At 41.4% G+C, this 22,519-nt stretch overlaps 1 protein-coding gene across 3 annotated transcripts in view; it reads left to right on the top strand.

Moving 5' to 3' along the window:
- FAM168A (family with sequence similarity 168 member A) overlaps positions 1–22,519 on the top strand; it is a 199,127-nt gene that overhangs the window by 144,589 nt on the left and 32,019 nt on the right. For all 3 annotated transcript variants that reach the window (XM_067750276.1, XM_067750274.1, XM_067750275.1), the window contains exon 2: positions 5,875–5,962. In XM_067750276.1, the coding sequence (XP_067606377.1) occupies positions 5,893–5,962 (70 nt within the window). In that variant the 5' untranslated portion in view covers positions 5,875–5,892. The remainder of the gene's footprint in view (positions 1–5,874; positions 5,963–22,519) is intronic.

The following is a 22,519-nucleotide window of genomic DNA, read 5'->3' as shown; positions in this document are numbered from 1 at the left end:
CTTGTGTGTTATTTGTTGTTTTTCCCTTTCTGCTTTTAATATGTTTTCTTTGTATTTAATTTTTGACAGTTTGATTAATATGTGTCTTGGCGTATTTCTCCTTGGATTTATCCTGTATGGGACTCTCTGTGCTTCCTGGACTTGATTAACTATTTCCTTTCCCATATTAGGGAAGTTTTCAACTATAATCTCTTCAAATATTTTCTCAGTCCCTTTCTTTTTCTTCTCCTTCTTCTGGAACCCGTATTATTTGAATGTTGGTGCATTTAATGTTGTCCCAGAGGTCTCTGAGACTGTCCTCAGTTCTTTTCATTCTTTTTTCTTTATTCTGCTTTCCAGTAGTTATTTCTACTATTTTATCTTCCAGGTCACTTATCAGTTCTTCCACCTCAGTTATTCTGCTATTGATCCCATCTAGAGTATTGTTCATTTCATTTATTGTGTTTTTCATCGTTGTTTGTTTCATCTTTAGTTCTTCTAGGTCCTTGTTTAATGTTTCTTGCATTTTGTCTATTCTATTTCCAAGATTTTGGATCATCTTTCCTATCATTATTCTGAATTCTTTTTCAGGTAGACTGCCTATTTCCTCTTCATTTGTTAGGTCTGGTGGGTTTTTATCTTGCTCCTTCATCTGCTGTGTGTTTTCCTGTCTTCCCATTTTGCTTATCTTATTGTGTTTGGGGTCTCCTTTTTGCAGGCTACAGGTTCGCAGTTCCCGTTGTTTTTGGTGTCTGTCCCCAGTGGTTAACGTTTGTTTAGTGGGTTGTGTAGGCTTCCTGGTGGAGGGGACTAGTGCCTGTGTTCTGGTGGATGAGGCTGGATCTTGTCTTTCTGGTGGGTAGGTCCACGTCTGGTGGTGTGTTTTGGGGTGTCTGTGGACTTGTTATGATTTTAGGCAGCCTCTCTGCTAATGGGTGGGGGGTTGTGTTCCTGTTTTGCTAGTTGTTTGGCATAGGGTGTCCAGCACTGTAGCTTGCTGGTCATTGAGTGAAGCTGGGTGCTGGTGTTGAGATGGAGATCTCTGGGAGATTTTCGCCGTTTGATATTATGTGGAGCTGGGAGGTCTCTTGTTGACCAGTGTCCTGAAGTTGGCTTTCCCACCTCAGAGGCATAGCACTGACTCCTGGCTGCAGCACCAAGAGCCTTTCATCCACACAGCTCAGAAAAAAAGAGAGAAAAAGTAGAGAGAAAGAATTAGTAGAAGTAGGAAGAAAGGAAGGAAGGAAGAAGAAAAGAAGGAGAGAAAGAAAAGGAAGAAAGGAAGTAAGGAAGAAGAAAAGAAGGAAAGAAGGAAAGAAAGAAAAGAAAGAAAGGAAAGAAAGAAAAGAAAGAAAGGAGGGGGGGAGGGACGGTGGGAGGAAGGAAGGAAGGAGGGAAGGAAGGAAAAAAAGAAAGAAGATAAAGTAAAATAAAATAAAATATAATAAAGTTATTAAATTAAAAAATAATTATTAAGAAAAAAATAATGGACGGATAGAACCTTAGGACAAATGGTGGAAGCAAAGCTATACAGACAAAATCTCATACAGAAGCATACACATACACACTCACAAAAAGAGGAGAAGGGGAAAAAATCATAAATCTTGCTCTCAAAGTCCACCTCCTCAATTTGGAATGATTTGTTGTCTAAAGGAGGGAGGGAGGGAAGGAAGGAAGGAAGGAAGGAAGGAAGATAAAGTAAAATAAAATAGTTATTAAAATAAAAAATAATTAAGAAAAAAAATTAAAAAAGAACAAAAAAAACCACCGGACAGATAGAACCCTAGGACAAATGGTGGAAGCAAAGCTATACAGACAAAATCTCACATAGAAGCATACACATACACACTCACAAAAAGAGGAAAAGGGGAAAAAAATCATAAATCTTGCTCTCAAGTCCACCTCCTCAATTTGGGATGATTCGTTGTCTATTCATGTATTCCACAGATTCAGGGTACATCAAGTTGATTGTGGAGCTTTAATCCGCTTCTTCTGAGGCTGCTGGGAGAGATTTCCCCTTCTCTTCTTTGTTCTCACAGCTCCCAGGGGCTCAGCTTTGGATTTGGCCCCGCCTCTGCGTGTAGGTCGCAGGAGGGCGTCTGTTTTTCGCTCAGACAGGACGGGGTTAAAGGAGCCGCTGATTTGGGGGCTCTGGCTCACTCAGGCTGGGGGGAGGGAGGGGCACAGAGTGCCGGACGAGCCTGCGGCGGCAGAGGCCAGCATAACGTTGCACCAGGGTGAGGCGCGCCGTACGTTCTCCCGGGGAAGTTGTCCCTGGATCCCGGGAGCCTGGCAGTGGCGGGCTGCACAGGCTCCCCGGAAGGGCGGTGTGGAGAGTGACCTGTGCTCGCACACAGTCTTCTTGGTGGCGGCAGCAGCAGCCTTAGCGTCTCATGCCCGTCTGTGGGGTCCGCGCTTTTACCTGCGGCTCGCGCCCGTCTCAGGAGCTCCTTTAAGCAGTGCTCTTAATCCCCTCTCCTCACGCACCAGGAAACAAAGAGGGAAGAAAAAGTCTCTTGCCTCTTCGGCAGCTCCAGACTTTTCCCCGGACTCCCTCCCGGCTAGCCGTGGCGCATTAGCCCCCTGCAGGGTGTGTTCACGCCGCCAACCCCAGTCCTCTCCCTGCTCCAACCGAAGCCCGAGCCTCAGCTCGCAGTCCCGCCCGCCCCAGCCAGTGAGCAGACAAGCCTCTCGGGCTGGTGAGTGCCGGTCGGCACCGATTCTCTGTGTGGGAATCTCTCCGCTTTTCCCTCCGCACCCCTGTTGCTGCGCTCTCCTCCGCAGCTCCGAAGCTCCCCCGCTTCGCCACCCCCGGTCTCCGCCCGCGAAGGGGCTTCCTAGTGTGTGGATACCTTTCCTCCTTCACGGCTCCCTCCCACTGGTGCAGGTCCCGTCCCTATTCTTTTGTCTCTGTTTTTTCTTTTCTTCTTTTGCCCTACCCAGGTACGTGGGGAGTTTCTTGCCTTTTGGGAGGTCTGAGGTCTTCTGCCAGTGTTCAGTAGGTGTTCTGTAGGAGTTGTGCCACGTGTAGATGTATTTCTGGTGTATCTGTGGGGAGGAAGGTGATCTCCGCGTCTTACTCTTTCGCCTTATTCCGCTCGTCCCGTCCGCACCGTGCAGTCCACGTCGCATTGGCAACGTCAGCCGGCTGCTCCGTCTAAACCCCGTCTGGCTTCCCCGAGGCCTTGGTGGAAGGTGTGATGACCCCAGCAGGTCTATCCTAGGCCAAGAGGTGGAGGCGGCCTTCCCCTCACCCCGCCGCTCTCTGCTGGGCTCCGCAGAGCCGCGTGTACCTGGGGCAGCACGCCCTCCCCCGTGGTCGCCAGTTTTTAGTTTTGATGAATCCATTTAATCTATTTTTTTCCTTTCGTTGTTTGTGCTATTGGTATCATAATTACCATTGCCAAATCCGAGGTCACAAAGGTTTAGGCTATCTTTTCTTCTTTCTTCTAAGAGTTTTATGTTTTTAGCTCTCTCATTTAGGTCTTTGATCCATTTGGGGTGCTAATCTTGACCTTGTCCCTTACTTTGTGACCTCAGACTGTTCATTTGCCTTTTTTAAGCCTCACTTTTTTCATCTGTTAAAATAAAAGTCGATATGTGAGTGCACAAAACAGCAACAGAAAACAGATCAGTGGTTGCCACAGCTGGGAGTTGTGAGCAGGGTATTGACCACAAAGATGAGAGAACTTTTGGGGGTGATGAAAATACTTTGTATCTTAATTGTGGTGATGTTTGTACAACTATATACATTTTTCAGGGCTCATAGAACTGTATACCTAAAAGGAGTAAATTTTACTGTATGTATATTATACTTCAGTAAACCTAGCCTTAAAAAAAAAACACAAAAGCCTTACGACAACTCTACAAAGTATGTGTTATTCTTTTCCATTTTGAGGCTAGAGGAAACTGATACTTAGGAAAGTTAGTGGACTTGCCTATGGTCCCACATTTTGTATGTGGCAGTTCTAGGATTTTAACCTAAATCTGCCTGATTGTAGAGCTTGTGATCTTCCTACTCATTTTTAGCCTGTCCCTGACAGTGTGTGGATTCTATTGTAAAAGGCTAACCTTGTGAAAGCCAGGAACCCTGTCTGCCTGTGAGCCACTCACCAGAAGTAGCTGTCTTATTCCAAATTCTGAACCCCTGGCAGATCTCATTTCTGCCAGTCATTAATTGAGATTGGAATCCATGCTGTTGTGGAGTGCTACTCAGACATGGTCTCCTGAGACTGTGGCCCTCATTTTGGAGCAGCAGGAGATCAGTTTCAAAACTGATGAGTTTCTTTGGTTATGAAAAGCAATTTCTAACTTTGTCCAATCAGCAGCACAGAGTACCTTCTCCGTAGGAGAGTGCTCAGATGTTTACAGGGCCTGTTGTGCTGCTTAGCACAGTCTTCCTTACTCTGCTTATTTAGCAGGGAACCGGTCGGGTGGAAGAGAGATCCAAGGCAATCACCGTCATCATTTACATCTGCATGCCACTTTATAGTTTGCAGTGTATTTTAACATCTGTGAACTCTCTTAATTTTCTTAGCACCTTGCCAGGAGAGTGCTTATATTTAGAGAGAGTGTATTCTTGGATAACTCTGGCTGTGTGTCTTTTCCTTAAATTGTGCTGGAATGTGTATATCTCCTGTAACTTTTATCCTGGAATTGTTCTAGTTTCAGTTTGTCAACTGGTGGTAGTTTAATCTAGCCTCTTGCCCTGGGGTGATTTGGCAGCACTGCGCATTGGGTACATTTCAAGTTCTATCCTCTGAATTTGACCAACATCATTTCCTTTTTTGCCTGTTTGCCCCACCTTAGTCTCTTTCGGAACCCATCTTTCCTCCACCTCTCATTCCAGAACCCTGGACAGAGTAATTAATCTCAGAGCAATCGTCATCAAGCCAGCTGTTGACTTTAACAGCCTGTCTTCAATGTTTGACTTGTTTCCTATCCTGAGGTGCTATGGGAGAAGTTAATGACCTAAAAAATTGCCCATCTATCATGTGAGCCTAGTTAGGAGGGAATTGTTTGATTTTTTATGACGTGTAAATAATATGTTTGGAGACATTTTCAAACATGTGTTGGCCTGTGTGTCAGAGCTGGTTCCCTAAACAAGGTGGGACAAATTGGCTGGGTAATAGAGCTTAATGACAGATTTTCCATTAATCAGAATGGAGAACGTGCTTTATTAAGATAATTAACAGATCACTTGTGCAGGTGATACTTATTGCACAGAAATGTCCAAGTTTCTTTCCCTTGAATAAGCTTTGAAAGAGATCTTGGCTATGTTTCCTTGTTTGCATTAAAATGATCAATGGCAGTAAATTCCCGTTTTCCTCCAAAACTGCTAGTAACTAGTATCCTGTCCTCTGTAAGTGCAAAAGGTGGGTGACACACTTGCTGCTCTTCCAGCAGTCTGTGTGTTTATCACCAGGTACTCGGGCTCCCCTGGTGAGGAGTAGAATTGCATCCTTTCCCAGCTCCTAGACTAGCATCCTTAGAATTAGAAAGGGCCTCAGAGAGGCTAAAGTAATTGATTTTACATCAGGGCACTGAAGCCCAGAGAGGGGATGGGACTTGGCCAATGCCACACAGTACACTCATGGTAGAGGCATCTGTGGGTTAGTGGGACTAGTACTGAACTGAGAATCAAAAGGCCGGGGTTGACATTAGGCAAATTGTGTCACCTCTCTGCCTCTCAGTATCTTCATGTGTACAATGGGAAAAGTGTCTAGCATAGGGCCAAATACAAACAAATGGCTTTTTTGTAGTCCTCTTTCTACTGTACCGTGTTGCTTCTCTATGAGTGTAACCTGAAGATTATAGATGAGAAGTTGATGTCAGGGAGAATGAGCAATCGTTAATCAATGCTGTTTTTTTGTTTGTTTGTTTGTGTCTCCGTAGGATTCTCAGTTGTCCACAATGAACCCTGTTTATAGCCCCGTGCAGCCTGGGGCTCCTTATGGCAACCCTAAGAACATGGCCTACACAGGTGAGTGGTGTGGGAATGGCTCTCATTTTGAGAAGTGGTGGTTAAGGATGTTATCTCATAACATTTTGAATGACTTTTGGTATACTGTGCCTCCAAAAGCCCTAGTAAAGCTTGGGAACTTATAGAAGGGAGACATGTCTGGGGTCTAGTGCAGATGGAAATGACATTCTTAAGACCATGTCTATTGAATTGCCAACTAGGAGAAAGGAAGGGAGGTAACATTTATTTATTACTGAGTACCTACCATGGGCCTAGCCCTGCGCTGGGCACTTCTGCATATCATGTTTAACTTTAATCTTAGAAGTAGTTGTACAGGGTGTGGTTTATTATCACCATTGCACAGATGAGAAACTACAGTTTCAGTAAGAGGCCACAAACAAAAATAGATATTTGAACCCAGGTCTGCTGATTCTGAAGGCTGATCTTTTTCCTGACTGCATACCATGCTGTTTCCTACTGCACTGCCTTTGTGTATGTTGTCCCTCTGTCTAGAATGCCATTGTCCCCTGACAACTTCACCTTATCCTTTAAGATCTCGGCTCTGAGCTCAGACAGCACTTTTCCAGGGAGAATTCTCTCCCTTACTTGGCCTTGGGCAAGCTTTTTTTTTTTTAATTAATTAATTTATTTATTGATTTTGGGCTGCGTTGGGTCTTTGTTGCTGCGTGTGGGCTTTCTCTAGGTGCGGTGAGCGGGGGCTACTCTTTGTTGCGGTGTGCAGGCTTCTTATTCGGTGGCTTTCTCTTGTTGCGGAGCACAGGCTCTAGGCACGCGGGCTTCACTAGTTGTGGCTTGCGGGCTCTAGAGCACAGGCTCAGTAGTTGTGGCACACGGACTTAGTTGCTATGGGGCATGTGGGATCTTCCCGGACCAGGGCTCAATCCTGTGTCACCTGCATTGACAGGCGGATTCTTAAAGCTCTTTCAGATAATAGCTAGATGACTTTGGACAAGTTGCTTAGCCTCCCTGAATTTAAATTTATTTTATAAATTGAGATCATATTATCTATTTCACAGGATAGTTATGAGAATTAAATGAGATAATTAGTACTCCATAGGGAGAGAGGGAAGATTGTCTTTGTTTCTACTAATCAGTGAAGATCAGTATCAGCCTGGAACTATGGGGTTTTTTGGCTGAGTTGGGTCTTCGTTTCTACGCTCAGGCTTTCTCTAGTTGCGGCGAGCAGGAACTACTCTTCGTTGTGGTGCATGGGCTTCTCATTGCGGTGGCTTCTCTTCTTGTGGAGCATGGGCTCTAGGTGCGCGGCTTTCAGTAGTTGCAGCATGTGGGCTCAGTAGTGGTGGCTCGCGGGCTTAGTTGCTCTGCTGCATGTGGGATCTTCCCAGACCAGGGATCAAACCTGCGTCCCCTGCATTGGCAGGCGCATTTTTAACCACTGTGCCACCAGGAAAGTCCCTGGAACTATGTTTTCAGTTAATTTTTCTGCTGGGATTCTAAGACTACACAGATAGTATAAACTCCACATAAGTAGAATACATTCAAACTTCACACAGGCCAAGGTTTCAAATTCTTCAGGAAACTTTCTTTTTTACCCTTAGCTTCCTGTTGTCTCTGTACTTTTCAGACAAATTTTTTTTCTTTTAAACTGACTTATGACTTCTCTAAATTCTCAGCTTTATGCAGGGGAATTTGAGTTCCAGCTCTTGGCTTCTCCAAGGCCCAGAGGCTCATCTCCCATCCCCTCCATAGCTATGAAAAGCAAGCCCTTTGATTGCCCAGACTGAAAAACCTTCCCAGAGCATCCCAATATCAGTTCACTGTGAGAGTTCCTGATTTTTCATTTCATTTTTTGACCCTGGAGATTTTTTTCTTTCCTAAAATCTCAAGTCTGCCTGTGTTTGTTATATAACATAAACTGTTTGTTATACTTTTTATCCAGCTTTTCTAAGTGTTACGGAGTAGGCAGATTTTCAGTTTATCTTTTCCTCCACATTGCAAGAAATAAAGATCCAAGTGAGATAATCTGTAAGCAAATGCCAAATACAATGCTTTAGAGTAAACATTTGTTATTATTGTTAGTAACAATAATGGTTATGTTAAAGAGTGTTAATTACCATTTGGCAAGCACATACTAGGTACTTTATATATATTAATTATAATCTTATTAATCATAAACCCCATAGTACTCTTCTTTTAGCTAAGTAACTGGTAGTTTAATTCAGGTTGTATTACTTGGCCAGTATATGTAGCTTCTGAAGGAGGAGGAGAGATTTGAACTCGGATCTTTATGATATCAAAGTGATATGCTTTCTGTTATAGCAAGCTGATTTGTCTTAAAATATGTGCTTCTTTCACTGCTTCCGGTGATAAGCTAGGGGAGAGGGTTTTCTTTTCAGTTTCTAGGACTAGGGAGCCTCACCTTTGAGGAGCTAGGAGCCTGCTCCTGGCCAGCAATTTGGGGTAGACTGGGAAGGGGGCAGTAGAAGTGGAGGGTCAAGTCCATTGTGCTGTCATCTGCTTCAGGGGTAATGGGGTGGTGGACACAGGGAATAGAGAAGTTGGGAAAATTCCTGATTTTAAATTCTCTCTGAAATGTAAGAGGGAAATAAAATACAGCTTTGCAGTTATAATTCTGACACTAATTCCAATGTGCGGGTTCTTTCCGCACACGAAGCTGTTCTCTGACACCAGCTGGGTGTCCTACAGTTCAACTCAATTCTGACACTGTCTACCTGGAGATAACGTCATTTCAGAGGTTGAGAGCTCAGCCCCGCAAAACTGTCCTCATTTCGGATGCCAATCACAAGTCCAGGTTGTGACCTGTGCTTCTGACTGATTGGCTATAAATCAGAGGTTCCCATAACCCCCCTCCTTGGGTTTAATTAATTTGCCAGAGCAGCTCATAGAACTTAGGAAACCAGTTTACTCACTAGATTATTGGTTTATTATAAAAGGATGTAGCTCAAGAACAGGCAGATGGAAGAGATGCATAGGGCAATGTATGCAGAAAGGAATGCGGATCCTCTAGAGCAGGGGTCTCCAACCCCCGGGCCATGGACAACTACAGGTCCAGGCCTGTTAGGAACCGGGCCTCACAGCAGGAGGTGAGTTGCAGGCCAGCGAGCAAAAGCTTCGTCTGTCACTCCCCATAGCTCGCATTACCGCCTGAACCATCCCCCACATTGCTCTCATTACCGCCTGAACACCCCACCCCACCGTCCGTGGAAAAATTGTCTTCCATGAAACTTGTCCCTCATGCTGAAAAGGTTGGGGACCGCTGCTCTAGAGGGTGCCAGCACTCTCCCAGCACCTCCACATGTTCACCAACCTAGAAGCTCTCGTCCTTTTTGGTTTTTATGTTGGCTTCAGTACATAGGTATGATTGGCCATTGCTGATTGATTCAACTTTAGCCCCTCTCCTCTCCCCAGAGGTCAAGAGGAGGGGTGGGACTGAAAGTTTCAAATCTTCAATAACATGCTTGGTCTCCTTGGCAACTAGCCCCCATCCTTAGGTGCTTTCCAAAAGTTACCTTATTAACATAAACTCGGGTGTGGTTGAAAGGGGTTTGTCATGAATATCAAGACACCCTTTGGGAATTCCCTGGCAGTCTAGTGGTTAGGACTCTGCACTTCCAATGCAGGGGCAGGGGTTTGATCCCTGGTCAGGCCATAGGATCCTGCATACCATGCAGCGTGGACAAAACAACAACAACAACAAAAAGACATCCTATTGCTCTTACCACTTAGGAAATTTCAAGGGTTTTTAGGACCCCTGTGCCAGGAACAGAGATGAAGACCAAATATATACTTATTATGTCACAATATCACAGCAATACAATGTATTCCAGTGAACAGTTGTCTTCTAGCCAGTTGACAGCATTCTCTCTCTCTCCTTTTAAAAGCTCTTTTACTGAGCACTTATTGTGTGCCAAAAATTGAGCTCAGTGTTTTACAGACTATTTATTATTTATTTATTTATTTATTTTTTGTGGTATGCGGGCCTCTCACTGCTGTGGCCTCTCCCATTGCGGAGCACAGGCTCCGGACGCTCAGGCTCAGCGGCCATGGCTCATGGGCCTAGCTGCTCCGCGGCATGTGGGATCTTCCCGGACTGGGGCACAAACCCTTGTCCCCTGCATCGGCAGGCAGACTCTCAACCACTGCGCCACCAGGGAAGCCCCAGACTATTTATTTTTATACTTGCAGTAATCCTATGAAGTGGTTATAACTAGCTCCTTGAACACCTTGGAAAAGTGAGTTTAGAGAATATAATCTGTTCATATACTTTCAAATAACTGAATGTGTAGATAGAGTTGTAGAATGAATGTTTATGTCCCCCCAGATTCATATGTTGAAGCTCTAACCCGCAATGTCATAGTATTTGGAGATGGGGCCTTTGGGAGATAATTAGGTTTAGATGAGGTCATGAGGGTGGGGCCTTCATAGTGGGATTAGTATGCTTATAAGAAGAGGAGGAGACACCAAGTTTTCTCTCTGCCGTGGGAGGACACAGCAAGAAGGCTGCCATCAGCAAACCAGGAAGAGAGAGCCCTCACTATAACTCAGCCAGGCTGGCACCCTGATCACATACTTCCAGCCTCCAGAATTGTGAGAAAGAAATTTCTGTTGTTTAAGCCACCCAGTCTATGGTATTTTGTTGTGGCAGCTCCAGCTGACAATAAAGATAGTACAGTGAACACTTGAATATGCTTCACATAGATTCACCATGACAATGGGCTTTTTACAGACTGGACATTTCTTTTTCTGAAAGACCTCAGAAATGTTTCTCTGCTAGAAGTTTGAAATGAAGTCAAGACCAAAACATTCTCTATTTTTCTTTTCTTTCTTTTTCTCTTCTTTTCTTAAAATATTCTAATAGTGAGAGTGTCCAAGGATCACCAGAGGTCTGGTATATGTGCTGAAGAGAGGACAGGTTTTGGAACCTATCAGATCTGGAGTAGAATCTAGGCTCTGCCACTAATTAGCTGCGTGAGCTTGAGTGAGTTATTTAACCTTTCTGAATCTCAGTTTCCTCAACTGTGAAATGGGATAATGATCTATACAGATGGTTGGTTCATGGGTCCATGTTTATAAAGCCTCTGGCACCAGACTTATAGTTGACACTCAGTTAATGGTTATCACAATGCACAGCAATGAGTATACCTCTGTAGGGGAAAGAATATGGGATATGGAGTTAGTGACCTAGATTATAGACCTGATTCTGCCACTTAAAAACTATGTGACATCAGATAAATTATTAAACTTTCTGGGCCTCAGTGTATCCTTTGCAAAAAGAAAAAGGACTAGGAATGCCTTCTTTACAAGACAGCTGAGAGTAATAAATGTAACAGGGCCAACCATTGACTTGTGAAATTTCAAAAACCCAATTAGAAAAGAATTCTGAAATGTGAGAACAGATGGACTCCCTTATACTAACCCATCATTTTATAGGTGAGAAGATAGAGGAGTGTTTGAGGAAAGTGTTGGAGCTAGGTCTTGTACCTAGGTCTTCCCACAAAGTAACAACCAAGGTTTTATCCTTGAAAACCTTGCTTGTCAACATCCTGTCCTGGCCACTTCCCAATCTTCTGCTGGCCCAGACCAGCTCACATGCTCTCCCCACTCCTGTTCTGAACCCTAAATGCATTTCCTAGCTTCAGCATGCAGCAAACATGTTAAATACTTCATATACCTCCCACAAAAGACATGACCTTCAAGGTTGCAAAGCTAGGAAATTGATCTGTTCACATACTTCACTAGCGTTTTTCATCAGTTCGTTTTCCCCTAGAATGCTTTCTTTACTTAAAAAAATAAAGTCAATTTAAGAAGCAGATCTGGGGGCTTCCCTGGTGGCACAGTGGTTAAGAATCCACCTGCCAATGCAGGGGACACAGTTTTCATCCCTGACCCGGGAAGACGCCACGTGCTGTGGAGCAGCTAAGCCCATGCACCACAACTACAGAGCCTGCGAGCCACAACTGCCAAGCCTGCGCACCACAACTACTGAAGCCCATGTGCTCTAGGGCCCACATGCCACAACTACTGAGCCTGTGTGCCACAACTACTGAAGCCTGTGCACCACAACAAGAGAAGCCACCGCAATGAGAAGCCCACGCACCACAACAAAGAGTAGCCCCCACTTGCCATAACTAGAGAAAGCCCTTGTGCAGCAACGAAGACCCAATGCAGCCAAAAATAAATTTAAATAAAAAAAGTTTAAAAAAAGCAGATTTGTATTTGACACGGCAGTTTATCAGCTAGAGGACCTCAATAATTAAGCTGACAGCCTGCAAATACAATGAATAATCTGATATACCAGTAAAGTTTAAAAAAAAAAAAAATCTTTCTCTGCAGTGACCCAGGCCCTGTACCTTTCACCCTTCTCTGTTAAGGATCACCTGGTGGAGGTTTTAAGACTAACTGACATTTGTACTTTGTTCTTTGCAAAGAACTTTTGTGGGTTTTTCCCCTATATATTTCTTATAACAAGTCTGGGGAGATAGCCCTTATTTTCCAAATAAAATGACTGGGGATGAGCTTTCCCAAGGTCATGCTACTACTGAGCCCGTGTGCCACAACTGCTGAAGCCCACGTGCCTAGAACCTGTGCTCCCCAACAAGAGAAGCCACCACAATGAGAAGCCTGCGAACCACAACGAAGAGTAGCCCCCACTCACTGCAACTAGAGAAAGCTCATGCGCAGCAACGAAGACCCAATGCAGCCAAAAAAAAAAAAAAAAAAAAACTACTAAATAGTCAAGTTTTCCCTTTTAAAATAAATAAGTAAATAAATAAATACCTTTATGTTTCTCAGATTACATCTTTCTTCCCCATCCTTCCCACCCTTTATCATTCAGGCCATTCTTACTCTTTCTTGGATTATTTACACTGCCCCCTAACTGGTCTTTCTGACTCCTATCACATACCTTCTCCCCAATGCATTCTTTACAAATCAACTAAAATCATTTTTCTAACTTGAAAATTTGACCACATCACTCAAGTGCTTAAAACCCTTTAATGATTCTTCACTGTCCTTTGGATGAAGTCGAAACTTCTTAGCTTGCAATAGGAGATTTTTATGACCTGACCATTCAGATCTCTCCAGCCCATCTTCTGCTCATCTTATCTATCTATATTCTCAGTCCAGATGGTGGCTGTCATTATGTTTTAGAGCTATAATTTCATTAGAGGTCATCAAATACAATCTTATTCTCAGATGAAGAATCTGAGGTCTTATAAGTGCCTAAGGAAAGAACTTATTACAGTTCACAGTGAATTCAGTATCTGATTTACTAGTACCCAGCTTGCCCCTGGCATACCATGAATATTGTCTAAATATTTTTTGGGTAAATAGATGGATGGACAAATATCAAAATTGGAAGTAGAAACCAAAACTTTGGCAGCCAATCTAGTTCTCTTTCTGCTTCTTTATTTCCAAGAATGAATATGTATATATAAACACCTGGTATGTAGTTAGGCTCTCATTAGGTACTAAAACATTAGTAGCCATTGTTTTATTAGTCATCATTATATCCCCAGAGCCTAGCACAAAGATGGGTACAGAGTAGATTCTCAGTAAATTTCAAAGGGAGAAGTGAAGGAGAAGAGAAAGGAAGGAAGGAAAGGAGAGAGGGAGGGAGGGAGAGAGAAGAGGAGGGGAGGGGACGGGGTCACATCAGAGAATTATGAGATGGGGTTGAGGGAAAGACTCCTTTGATCTGGCTGCCCTTTCTAATGAGTAGCTCTCTGTCATGGCAGGAAGAGTCTGGGACAGGTTGCCAGTGTGGGAGAGATTGTTCTTGCTTTGTAGGTGAATGAACTGAGGCTCAGAGAATTTAATTTGGATGATCTGTTGTGACTGGTCAACCCTTTGGATGGACCAGATGGAACAGGGTGATTTTTCTCCTTATGAGTTATGAAGAGACAGCAGAGATCCTCAGAGAAAACAAAAGGGATCTTCTCCCCTTGCCTACTTGGTTTATAGCAAATTTTCTTTTTTAGAACAATGATAGTTGAAGTCTAACAATTCCTTCGAGCTTCTTAGAAAGGAAGAGGTATCCTCAAACCTCCTACATTACCTATGTAGTCAGCTTTGGACTGGCTTACTTTGGGTCTCAGCTTCTTTGCTAACAAAGCCAGATTTGACTTCTAAAAACAAAATTAACTTTCAGTTATAAGATAAATAAGTACTAGGAATGTAATGTACAACATGATAAATATAATTAACACTGCTGTATTTTATATATGAAATTTACTAAGAGCAAATCCTGCGTCCTCATCACAAATAAAAAATATATTTTTCTATTTAGTTTTATATCTACATGAGATTATGGATGTTCACTAAACTTATCGTGATAACCATTTCATGATGTATGTAAGTCAAATCATTATGCTGTACACCTTAAACTTATTATTATAAGTTATTATAAGTCAGTTATATAAGTCAATAACTTATTATTATAAGTCAATTATATCTCAATAAAACTGGAAGAAAAAAATTGGACTCACCTTTACCAAATTTTCTCTGAAGCTTTAGAAAACAAGGGTCCGCAGAACCCCATGTAATAATAGATAAGAAGTAAAATACTTTACAACTTTACCATTTGTAATTTCATTGAATCCTTATAACAGTTGTATGAGGTAGAAATTTTTATTAAAAAATTGATTTTACAGATGAAGAAAGACTAAGAAAAGTCAATAAGTGTGTACAAGTTTTTACTGCTTGTAAGTGGCAAAGCTAAGACTAGAGCTTAGGTTTACTGGAATCTAAATCCAATTCCAGTGTACTTCCCACTCCACCAGGCTGTCAGGCAAGGCCTCTCTGGGTTTTAAAGGGAACACAAGTAGTGTGTCTGCCTCTGATACATTATATGTGGTGTCGGTACAAAAAGCAAATGGATTAAATCTTGTCTGGGCAAGAATCATGCACATTAAACTGATTTGCTCTTTGCTTGTGGCTGATTTACTTGCCTGGATCACAAAATTATTTCCCACTTTGGTAGGAAAGAAAGCAGTATTTTCCCCCAAAGAAAGAAGTGTTGGCCTTGAGTTATTATTCCTCTGCTCCTTTTGGCTTCCTGTTCTCTGAAGAAGTTGTTCATTAATTTCATGTCTTTCTAGACTGTGAGCTCTTTAAGTATAAAAGTCAAGAACCTCCTGTGCCTGGAAGAGAGCAGGCAGTTAGTTACTCATTAAATATTCATTGAATTAAGTTATTATCATTATGTTTATATTAATTATAAATTACTATTGCTGTAGGTAATTATTTTATAGTAATAACTACCATTAATGTTAAGAAAGCTAGGGTGGCTATGCTATTATCAGACAGAACAGACTTTAAAACAACAACAAAAAATGTTACTAGAGTTAGAGAGGGACATTTTATAATAATAATAAAAGAGTCAATCATTCATGAAGGTATAACAATTATAAACATATATACACCTAACAATAGAATCCCAAAATATGTGAAACAAACTATACCTAACAGATATCTGTAGGACACGCCAACAACAGAATTTAGTTGTCTCCAGTACACATGAAACATTCTCCAGGATAGTCAGTATGCTGGGCCGTAAAACAACTCTCAGTACATTTAGAGGATTGAACTCATACAGAGTATGTTCTCCAGTCACAATGGAATGAAGTTATAAATTAGTAATAAAAAGAAATTTGAGAAATTTACAATTTAGTGAAAAATAACACACTCCTGAATAATCAATGGGTCAAAGAAGAAATCACAAGGGAAATTAGAAAATACTTGGAGATGAGTAAAACACACCATACCAAAATTTATGGGATGTAGCTAAAGTATACTTAGAAGGAAATTTATAGCTATAAATGCCAACATTAAAAATGAAGAAAAGGGGCTTCCCTGGTGGTGCAGTGGTTGAGAGTCCGCCTGCTGATGCAGGGGACGCGGATTTGTGCCCCAGTCCGGGAGGATCCCACATGCCGTGGAGCGGCTGGGCCCGTGAGTCATGGCCATTGAGCCTGCGCGTCCGGAGCCTGTGCTCCACAGTGGGAGAGGCCACAACAGTGAGAGGCCCACATACCGCAAAAAAAAAAAGAAGAGTGATCTCAACTCAGTAACCTAACCTTCCACCTTAACACACTGGGGGGAATAAAAGAGTAAACTAAACCTAAAGCAAGTAAAGGGAAGGGAATAATAAGGATTAGAGTAGAAATCAATGAAATTAAAAAACAGAAGAACAATAGAGAAAATCAATAAATCAAAAGTTGGTTCTTTGAAAAGAGCAACAAAATTAACAAACTTTTATCTAGACTGATTAAGAATAAAAGAGAGAAGACTTAAATTAGTAAAATCAGGAATGATACAGGGGGCATTATTACTGATTTTACAGAAATAAAAAGGATTATAAGGGCATATTATGAACAATTATATGCCAACAAATGAGATATCTAGGAGAAATGGAAGAACTACAGATGGTACCTGACTTATGATGATTCAATTTAGGATTTTTCAACTTTGCAATGGTGTGAAAGTAGAAAATCTGAACAGACCTATAACATAATTAGTAAAAAAACAAACAAACTTTCTACAAAGAAAAGCCCAGGACAAACATCTTCATTGGTGAGTTCTAACAAATATTTAAATAAGAATTAACATTCACCTTCCACAGACTCTTCCAAAAAATAGAGGAGGGGGGAATACTCTCGGCAAGTATTGTCCTGATACCAAAATCAGACAAAGACATCATAAGAAAACTATAGACTAATATCCCACTTGAATATAAATGCAAAAGGCCTCAACAAAATAGTAGCAAAACGAGCAATAACGTATAGAAAGGGTTATATTACACACTATGACCAAGTGGGATTTATCCCAGGGGGGAAGATCCATTCAACATAGGAAAATCAATCAGTGCAACACACCATATTAAAACATTAAAGGACAGAACTCACATAATCATCTCAATAGATACAGAAAAAGCTTTTGACAAACTCTAATACCCTTTCATGATTTAAAGAAACAAAGAAATGAACAAAAACTCCAACAAACTAGGAATAGAAGGAACTTCCTCAACCTGATACAGGACATTTATGAAAAACCCATGGCTGTCATCGTACTTAATAGAAAAAGACTGAATGCTTTTCCCATAACATTGTGAATAGGCAAGGATTTCAGGTCTCACCACTTCTGTTGAACATTGTGCTGGAGGTTCTAACCAGGGCAGTTGGGCAAGAAAATGAAATAAAAGTCATCCAGATTGGAATGGAAGAAGTAAACTAGCTGTCTTTGCAGATGACACGATCTTGCATAGAGAAAATTCTGAGGAATCCATGCAGAAACTATTAGAACTAGTAAATGAGTTCAGCAAGGTTGCAGGATATAAGATCAATATATAAAAATCAATCATATTTCTGTACAGTTGTAATAAATAATCCAAAAATGAAATTATGAGAACAATTCTGTTTACAATAGCATCAAAACAAAAAAAATAGGAATCAATTTAACAAAAGAAGCATAAAACATAAACTCTGAAAACTACAAAACATTCTTGAAAGAAATTAACGATCTAAATAATTAGAAAAATATCCCATGTTCATGGATTGAAAGATTTAATATTTTTAAGATGGTAATACTCCCCAAATTGATCTACAGATTCAACACAGTCCCTATCAGAATCCCAGCTGACTTGTTTGCATATTTTGACAAGCTATTCCTAAACTTCACATGGAAATTCAAAGGACCCATATTAGCCAAAACAATCTTGAACAGGAACAGATTCAGAGGACCCACACTTCCCAATTTCCCAGAACTTATTAGAAAGCTACAGGTAATCAAGACTGTGTTTTTGGCATAGGGGTAGACATATGGATCACTGGAATAGTATTGAGTGTCCAGAAATAAACCCTCGTATTTACAGTCAGTGATTTTCAACAAGGGTACCAAAAACAATTCAGTAGGGGAAAGAACAGTCTTTTCAACATATGGTGCTGGGACAACTAGATATCTACATGTGAAAGAATGAAATAGGACCCCTCTTTCACATCATATACAAAAATTAACTCAGAATGGTTCAAAGACCTAAATATAAGAGCTAGAACTATAAAACTCTTATAAGAAAACTTGGAGGTAAATCTTTGTGACCTTAGGTTTGGCAAGGGTTTCTTACATATGATACCAGTAGCACAAGAAGCCAAAGAAAAAATAGGTAAATTGGACTTAATCAAAATTTAAAACTTTTGTACTTCAAAGGACACCATCAGTAAAACAAAAAGACAACCCACATATTTGGGATAAAATATTTGCAAATCATCTGACAGATAAGGGACTTGTACCAATGTTTATATGTCAAGAACTCTTACAAGTCGATAATAAAGACAACCCAATTAAGAAATTTGCAAAGAATCTGAATAGATAGTTCTCCAAAGAAGATATAAAGATGGCTAATAAACACATGAGAAGGTGTTCAACATAATTAGTCATCAGGGAAATGCAAATCAAAACCACAGTAAGGTTCTATTTAACACCCTTAGAATGGCTATAATTAAAAAGGCAGATAATAACAAGTGTTGGCAAGGATATGGAGAAATTAAAACTCTTATATACTGATGCTAGGAGTGTAAAAATGGTATAGCCACTTTGGAAAAGAGTCTGGCTATTCCTCAAATGGTTTCCTGTCTCTATGACCTTGCTTATACAGTTTTTATTTGGGAATGCCAGTTCTTTTATCTTTGCCTGTCAGAATCCTGCCTATTCCACAAGGCCCAGCTCCAATTCCAGTTCCCCAAGCTTATATACTTAGAAACAGATTCTGCTAGGTTGTATGTCTTTATTTGGTAATACAAAATTGCCTTTCAGAATGCTTTTATTAATTCCCATTGTTTCAGATCCTTCCTAACACTTGATATTGTCAGACTTCAAAATATTTGTCAGTCTGATAGGTGTGAAATGATATTGTATTCCATCTACTTGCATTTTGCTGATTACTAGTGTCGTTGAACATCTTTTTCTTTTCTCCTCCATCTCCCGACTCATTTGAGTGATTTCTTCCATGAATTGCATGATTAGATTCTCTTGCCTTATTTTCATTTTCTTACTGATTAATATGAGTTCTTTATTCTGGATACTAGTTCTTTTTAAATGTGTGATAAATATCTTTTCTTACTCTGTGCTTGCTATTTTTTTTTTTTTTTTTCGGTATGTGGGCCTCTCACTGTTGTGGCCTCTCCCGTTGCGGAGCACAGGCTCCAGACGCGCAGGCTCAGCAGCCATGGCTCACAGGCCCAGCCACTCCGCGGCATGTGGGATCTTCCCAGACCGGGGCACGAACTCGTGTCCCCTGCATCGGTAGGCCGACTCTCAACCACTGCGCCACCAGGGAAGCCCTCTGTGCTTGCTTTTTCACTCTGTTTATAGCATCTTGTCATACAGATTTAAATTTTGATAAGTTAAATTTATCAACCTTTTGGTCTCATCTAAGAAATATTGATACTTTCTAATCCCAAGGTCAAACTGATATTCTCCTTTTTTTTTTTTTCTAATAGTTTTAAAGTTTTTGTTTCTTTGTTTAATTTAGGTCTTTGGTCTTTCTGGAATTGGAGAAGTGAGAGGGGGGGATCTAATTATTTTTTCTTCACATGAAAAACCAAGTATCCCAATATATTTTATTGAATCTGAGCAAGATTCTTTCCTTTACCAAATCTTGTTAAACAGAATAATGAAATGAAAGAGTGAATTGATCTGGGAGGAAAAGGGATTCATGGACCAAATCATCAGTTTGCAAGATTTCATCTTGCTTTTTTATCTCTTTTAAAAGATAAATGCAGGGAGGGCAGGAATCATTCACGAACAGTCTGTAAAGTGCTGAGCACCTCCCATCTGTCTTATAGATGGTGGCGGGGCGGGGGGAGCAGCAGCATACTCCTGGAGTGGTGGTTGAGACAGAATAGGCCATCTGCTTTCCATTAAAATTTCTCCCATACTGGCAGATAGGGAACTTCGGTGATATTTTTAGATTTGTAAAAGAATGTTTCCCGTGAGGAGTAGGAACACACTTACCTATGTGCTTACTTAGTAGCAATTTTATTACTAGCTTGAACCTAGCCTATTTTCTTATCTTTTTTTGTTATGATATTGTTTTTACACTGAAGACATACCAAGCTAGGCCTGCTCTGGTTTCAGCAGCCTTTCTCTTCTAGGGCCCAGCCAAGGTGAATGACCCGCAGGTTGGTGGCCTTTCACCTGATGGATGAGTTCTCCCTGAAGATGCAACAACGTAACTCAGAGCACAGTTGATTACAGGATAGTGCCCCCTTTCTTGTTACCTCACGGGGGAGTTGCCTTGCCCCAACTAAGAACAATGCCTCACTTACACCCTTATATTTCCCTGGGGCTCACTAGTGGGAGGCCGGGTGGGTGGGCCTTGAATCCAGTGAACAGGCTTCCTCAGATTCAGGTCTGATGGGCTGCTCCAGAGCCAGCACTGCAGAACTGCTGCCTGCCTCCCTGACCTACATTCCCACCAGTATAGCACTCTTAGCAGCCAGGCCTCCCAACTAGTAAGAGGAATTCAGATTTAGGCTTTTTATCTGGAGCGAACACATTCAAGGGTCCATTTAATTTATTTTCTTTCCTTCTGCCTATTTAAAGAAAAGGGGGAAAAAAGCCCACAAACCCTGCAGTTAGAATGTTTCCTATCTTTACTTTTAGACTTTCAGCTCAGTGCAATAAAAATGATTTTGCTGTCAGGATGAAGTTTCGTGAGCTCTGTCTCCTAAACATCTTTGTAATTCCACTCTCTTTATCCCATTGTTAATGTTTTAGCTTTGCCTTTGGGCTGTTGCACCAACTTCCCATCTGGTCCCTCTTTCTCTGATCTCACCCACTCTGAACCCCTTTCTACATTGCTACTGTAGTTGTTTTTATAAAACACAAATTTGAAACTCTCCAATTTAAAATCCTCCAATGGATTCTTAAATTCCATGTCTTAGCCTGACATTCAGATCTCTTCACAATCTGTCCCCAGTGTTGTTTTTTTTTTGCGGTACGTGGGCCTCTCACTGTTGTGGCCTCTCCCGTTGCGGAGCACAGGCTTCAGACGCACAGGCTCAGCGGCCATGGCTCATGGGCCCAGCCGCTCCGCGGCATGTGGGATCTTCCCGGACTGGGGCACGAACCCGTGTCCCCTGCATCGGCAGGCGGACTCTCAACCACTGCACCACCAGGGAAGCCCCCCCAGCGTATTTTTTAAACCTTCATTTCCTGCCACTCTTCCCCACTCACTGTAACCTCCAACCACACTGAACTATTTGCCATTTGCCTGATATGGGATACATTTTCATGCCTTCATGCATGAAACGAATATATATTTCTTTGTCCGCACCCTCACACACCTCTGACAAACTCCTCTTATTCATTGTTCAAGGCCAGCTAAAATCTTTCTTCATCTGAAAAGCTATTCCCAACTGTCCCAGACCTGTTCTTCACTCCTTCCTCAGCATTTCTAGAATACCCCAACATTCTCTGATTATATGTCATATATATTGCCTATAGATTAATATAAATAATCTATGTTACTTCCCTGTTAGACTGTAAGCTCTATGTAGAGAACCTAGCACCATGCTTGGCACGGTAAGCATCTGCTAGGTGCTAACTATGCTGATGGATAATGATGAAGAAATCTGGATTAAGTCACTTTAGGCCTTCATTGACCACTTATTACCAGTCTTGTTGTGTCAATTCAGTTCTTTTTTTTTTTTTTTTTAAATCAAGGGAAAAAAAGTAGAGTGAGCGAGGCAGGAAGAAAATGGAATTATTTTAAGGGAAGATGATTTGTAAATTGAAGTCTGACCAAAGGTGGACAATCAGGATGGGGAAGAGTTGAAGGAATTGAGTCTGGATTTGAGCAAGAGAAAATTCAGGAAGAATAACAGATATCTTCATATCTGTGGACAGTTGTGCTGGAGCAGAGGAAACAGACATGTTCTGTGAAGGTGGAACTAGGACCAGTAGTTTAGAAGCTGTTCAGGGTTAGAGTCCTTACAAGGTTGATTTTTAGCACAGAGTAAAGAATTTCTTAACCTCCAGAGCTCTCCAACAGGAGCTTTGACTGCCTCAAGAGATTCTGAACACACCATCATTAGAAGGTGTCCTGGCAGAGGCCATGTGGCCAGCCATGTGGGCCACTATAGAAGATATTACAGTGCTGAGTGTCAAATTAGACTCAATCATCTCTAATACCTCTTTTAACTGTGTAATTCAGTGCCTGTGTGATGCTTTTCAGTAACGTGAGCATGACCTATATTAGGATACTGAGTGGGAACAGAATAGCTTTTTTTTTTTTTTAAATAACTGCACCATCTTTGACCAAATCGATTCTCCTGAGTAATTTCCTGTTTTCTCAGGTTTTGAATCTGAAGTAAAAGAATGTTGGCAAAGAAAACGGCAGCCAAATCCAGAGGTTTATGCAAAGTAGACTCATGTTTTGAGGGAGGTTGTTAGAATGGACTTTGTCTCATTCAACAGGCCCAGTTCTGTCTCCACTCTCTTTTTAGTAGTTGTGTAAGATAAGTCTAAGCTTCAATATCCTCATCTATAAAATGGGACTAATAATGTATTTCATAGAGT

This window comes from Pseudorca crassidens, chromosome 9 (genome assembly GCF_039906515.1).
Source record: "Pseudorca crassidens isolate mPseCra1 chromosome 9, mPseCra1.hap1, whole genome shotgun sequence".
In the NCBI taxonomy this organism is placed as follows: domain Eukaryota; kingdom Metazoa; phylum Chordata; class Mammalia; order Artiodactyla; family Delphinidae; genus Pseudorca; species Pseudorca crassidens.
The sequence above is the reverse complement of the archived record's forward strand: the minus strand, read 5'-3'. Positions and strand labels throughout refer to the sequence as shown.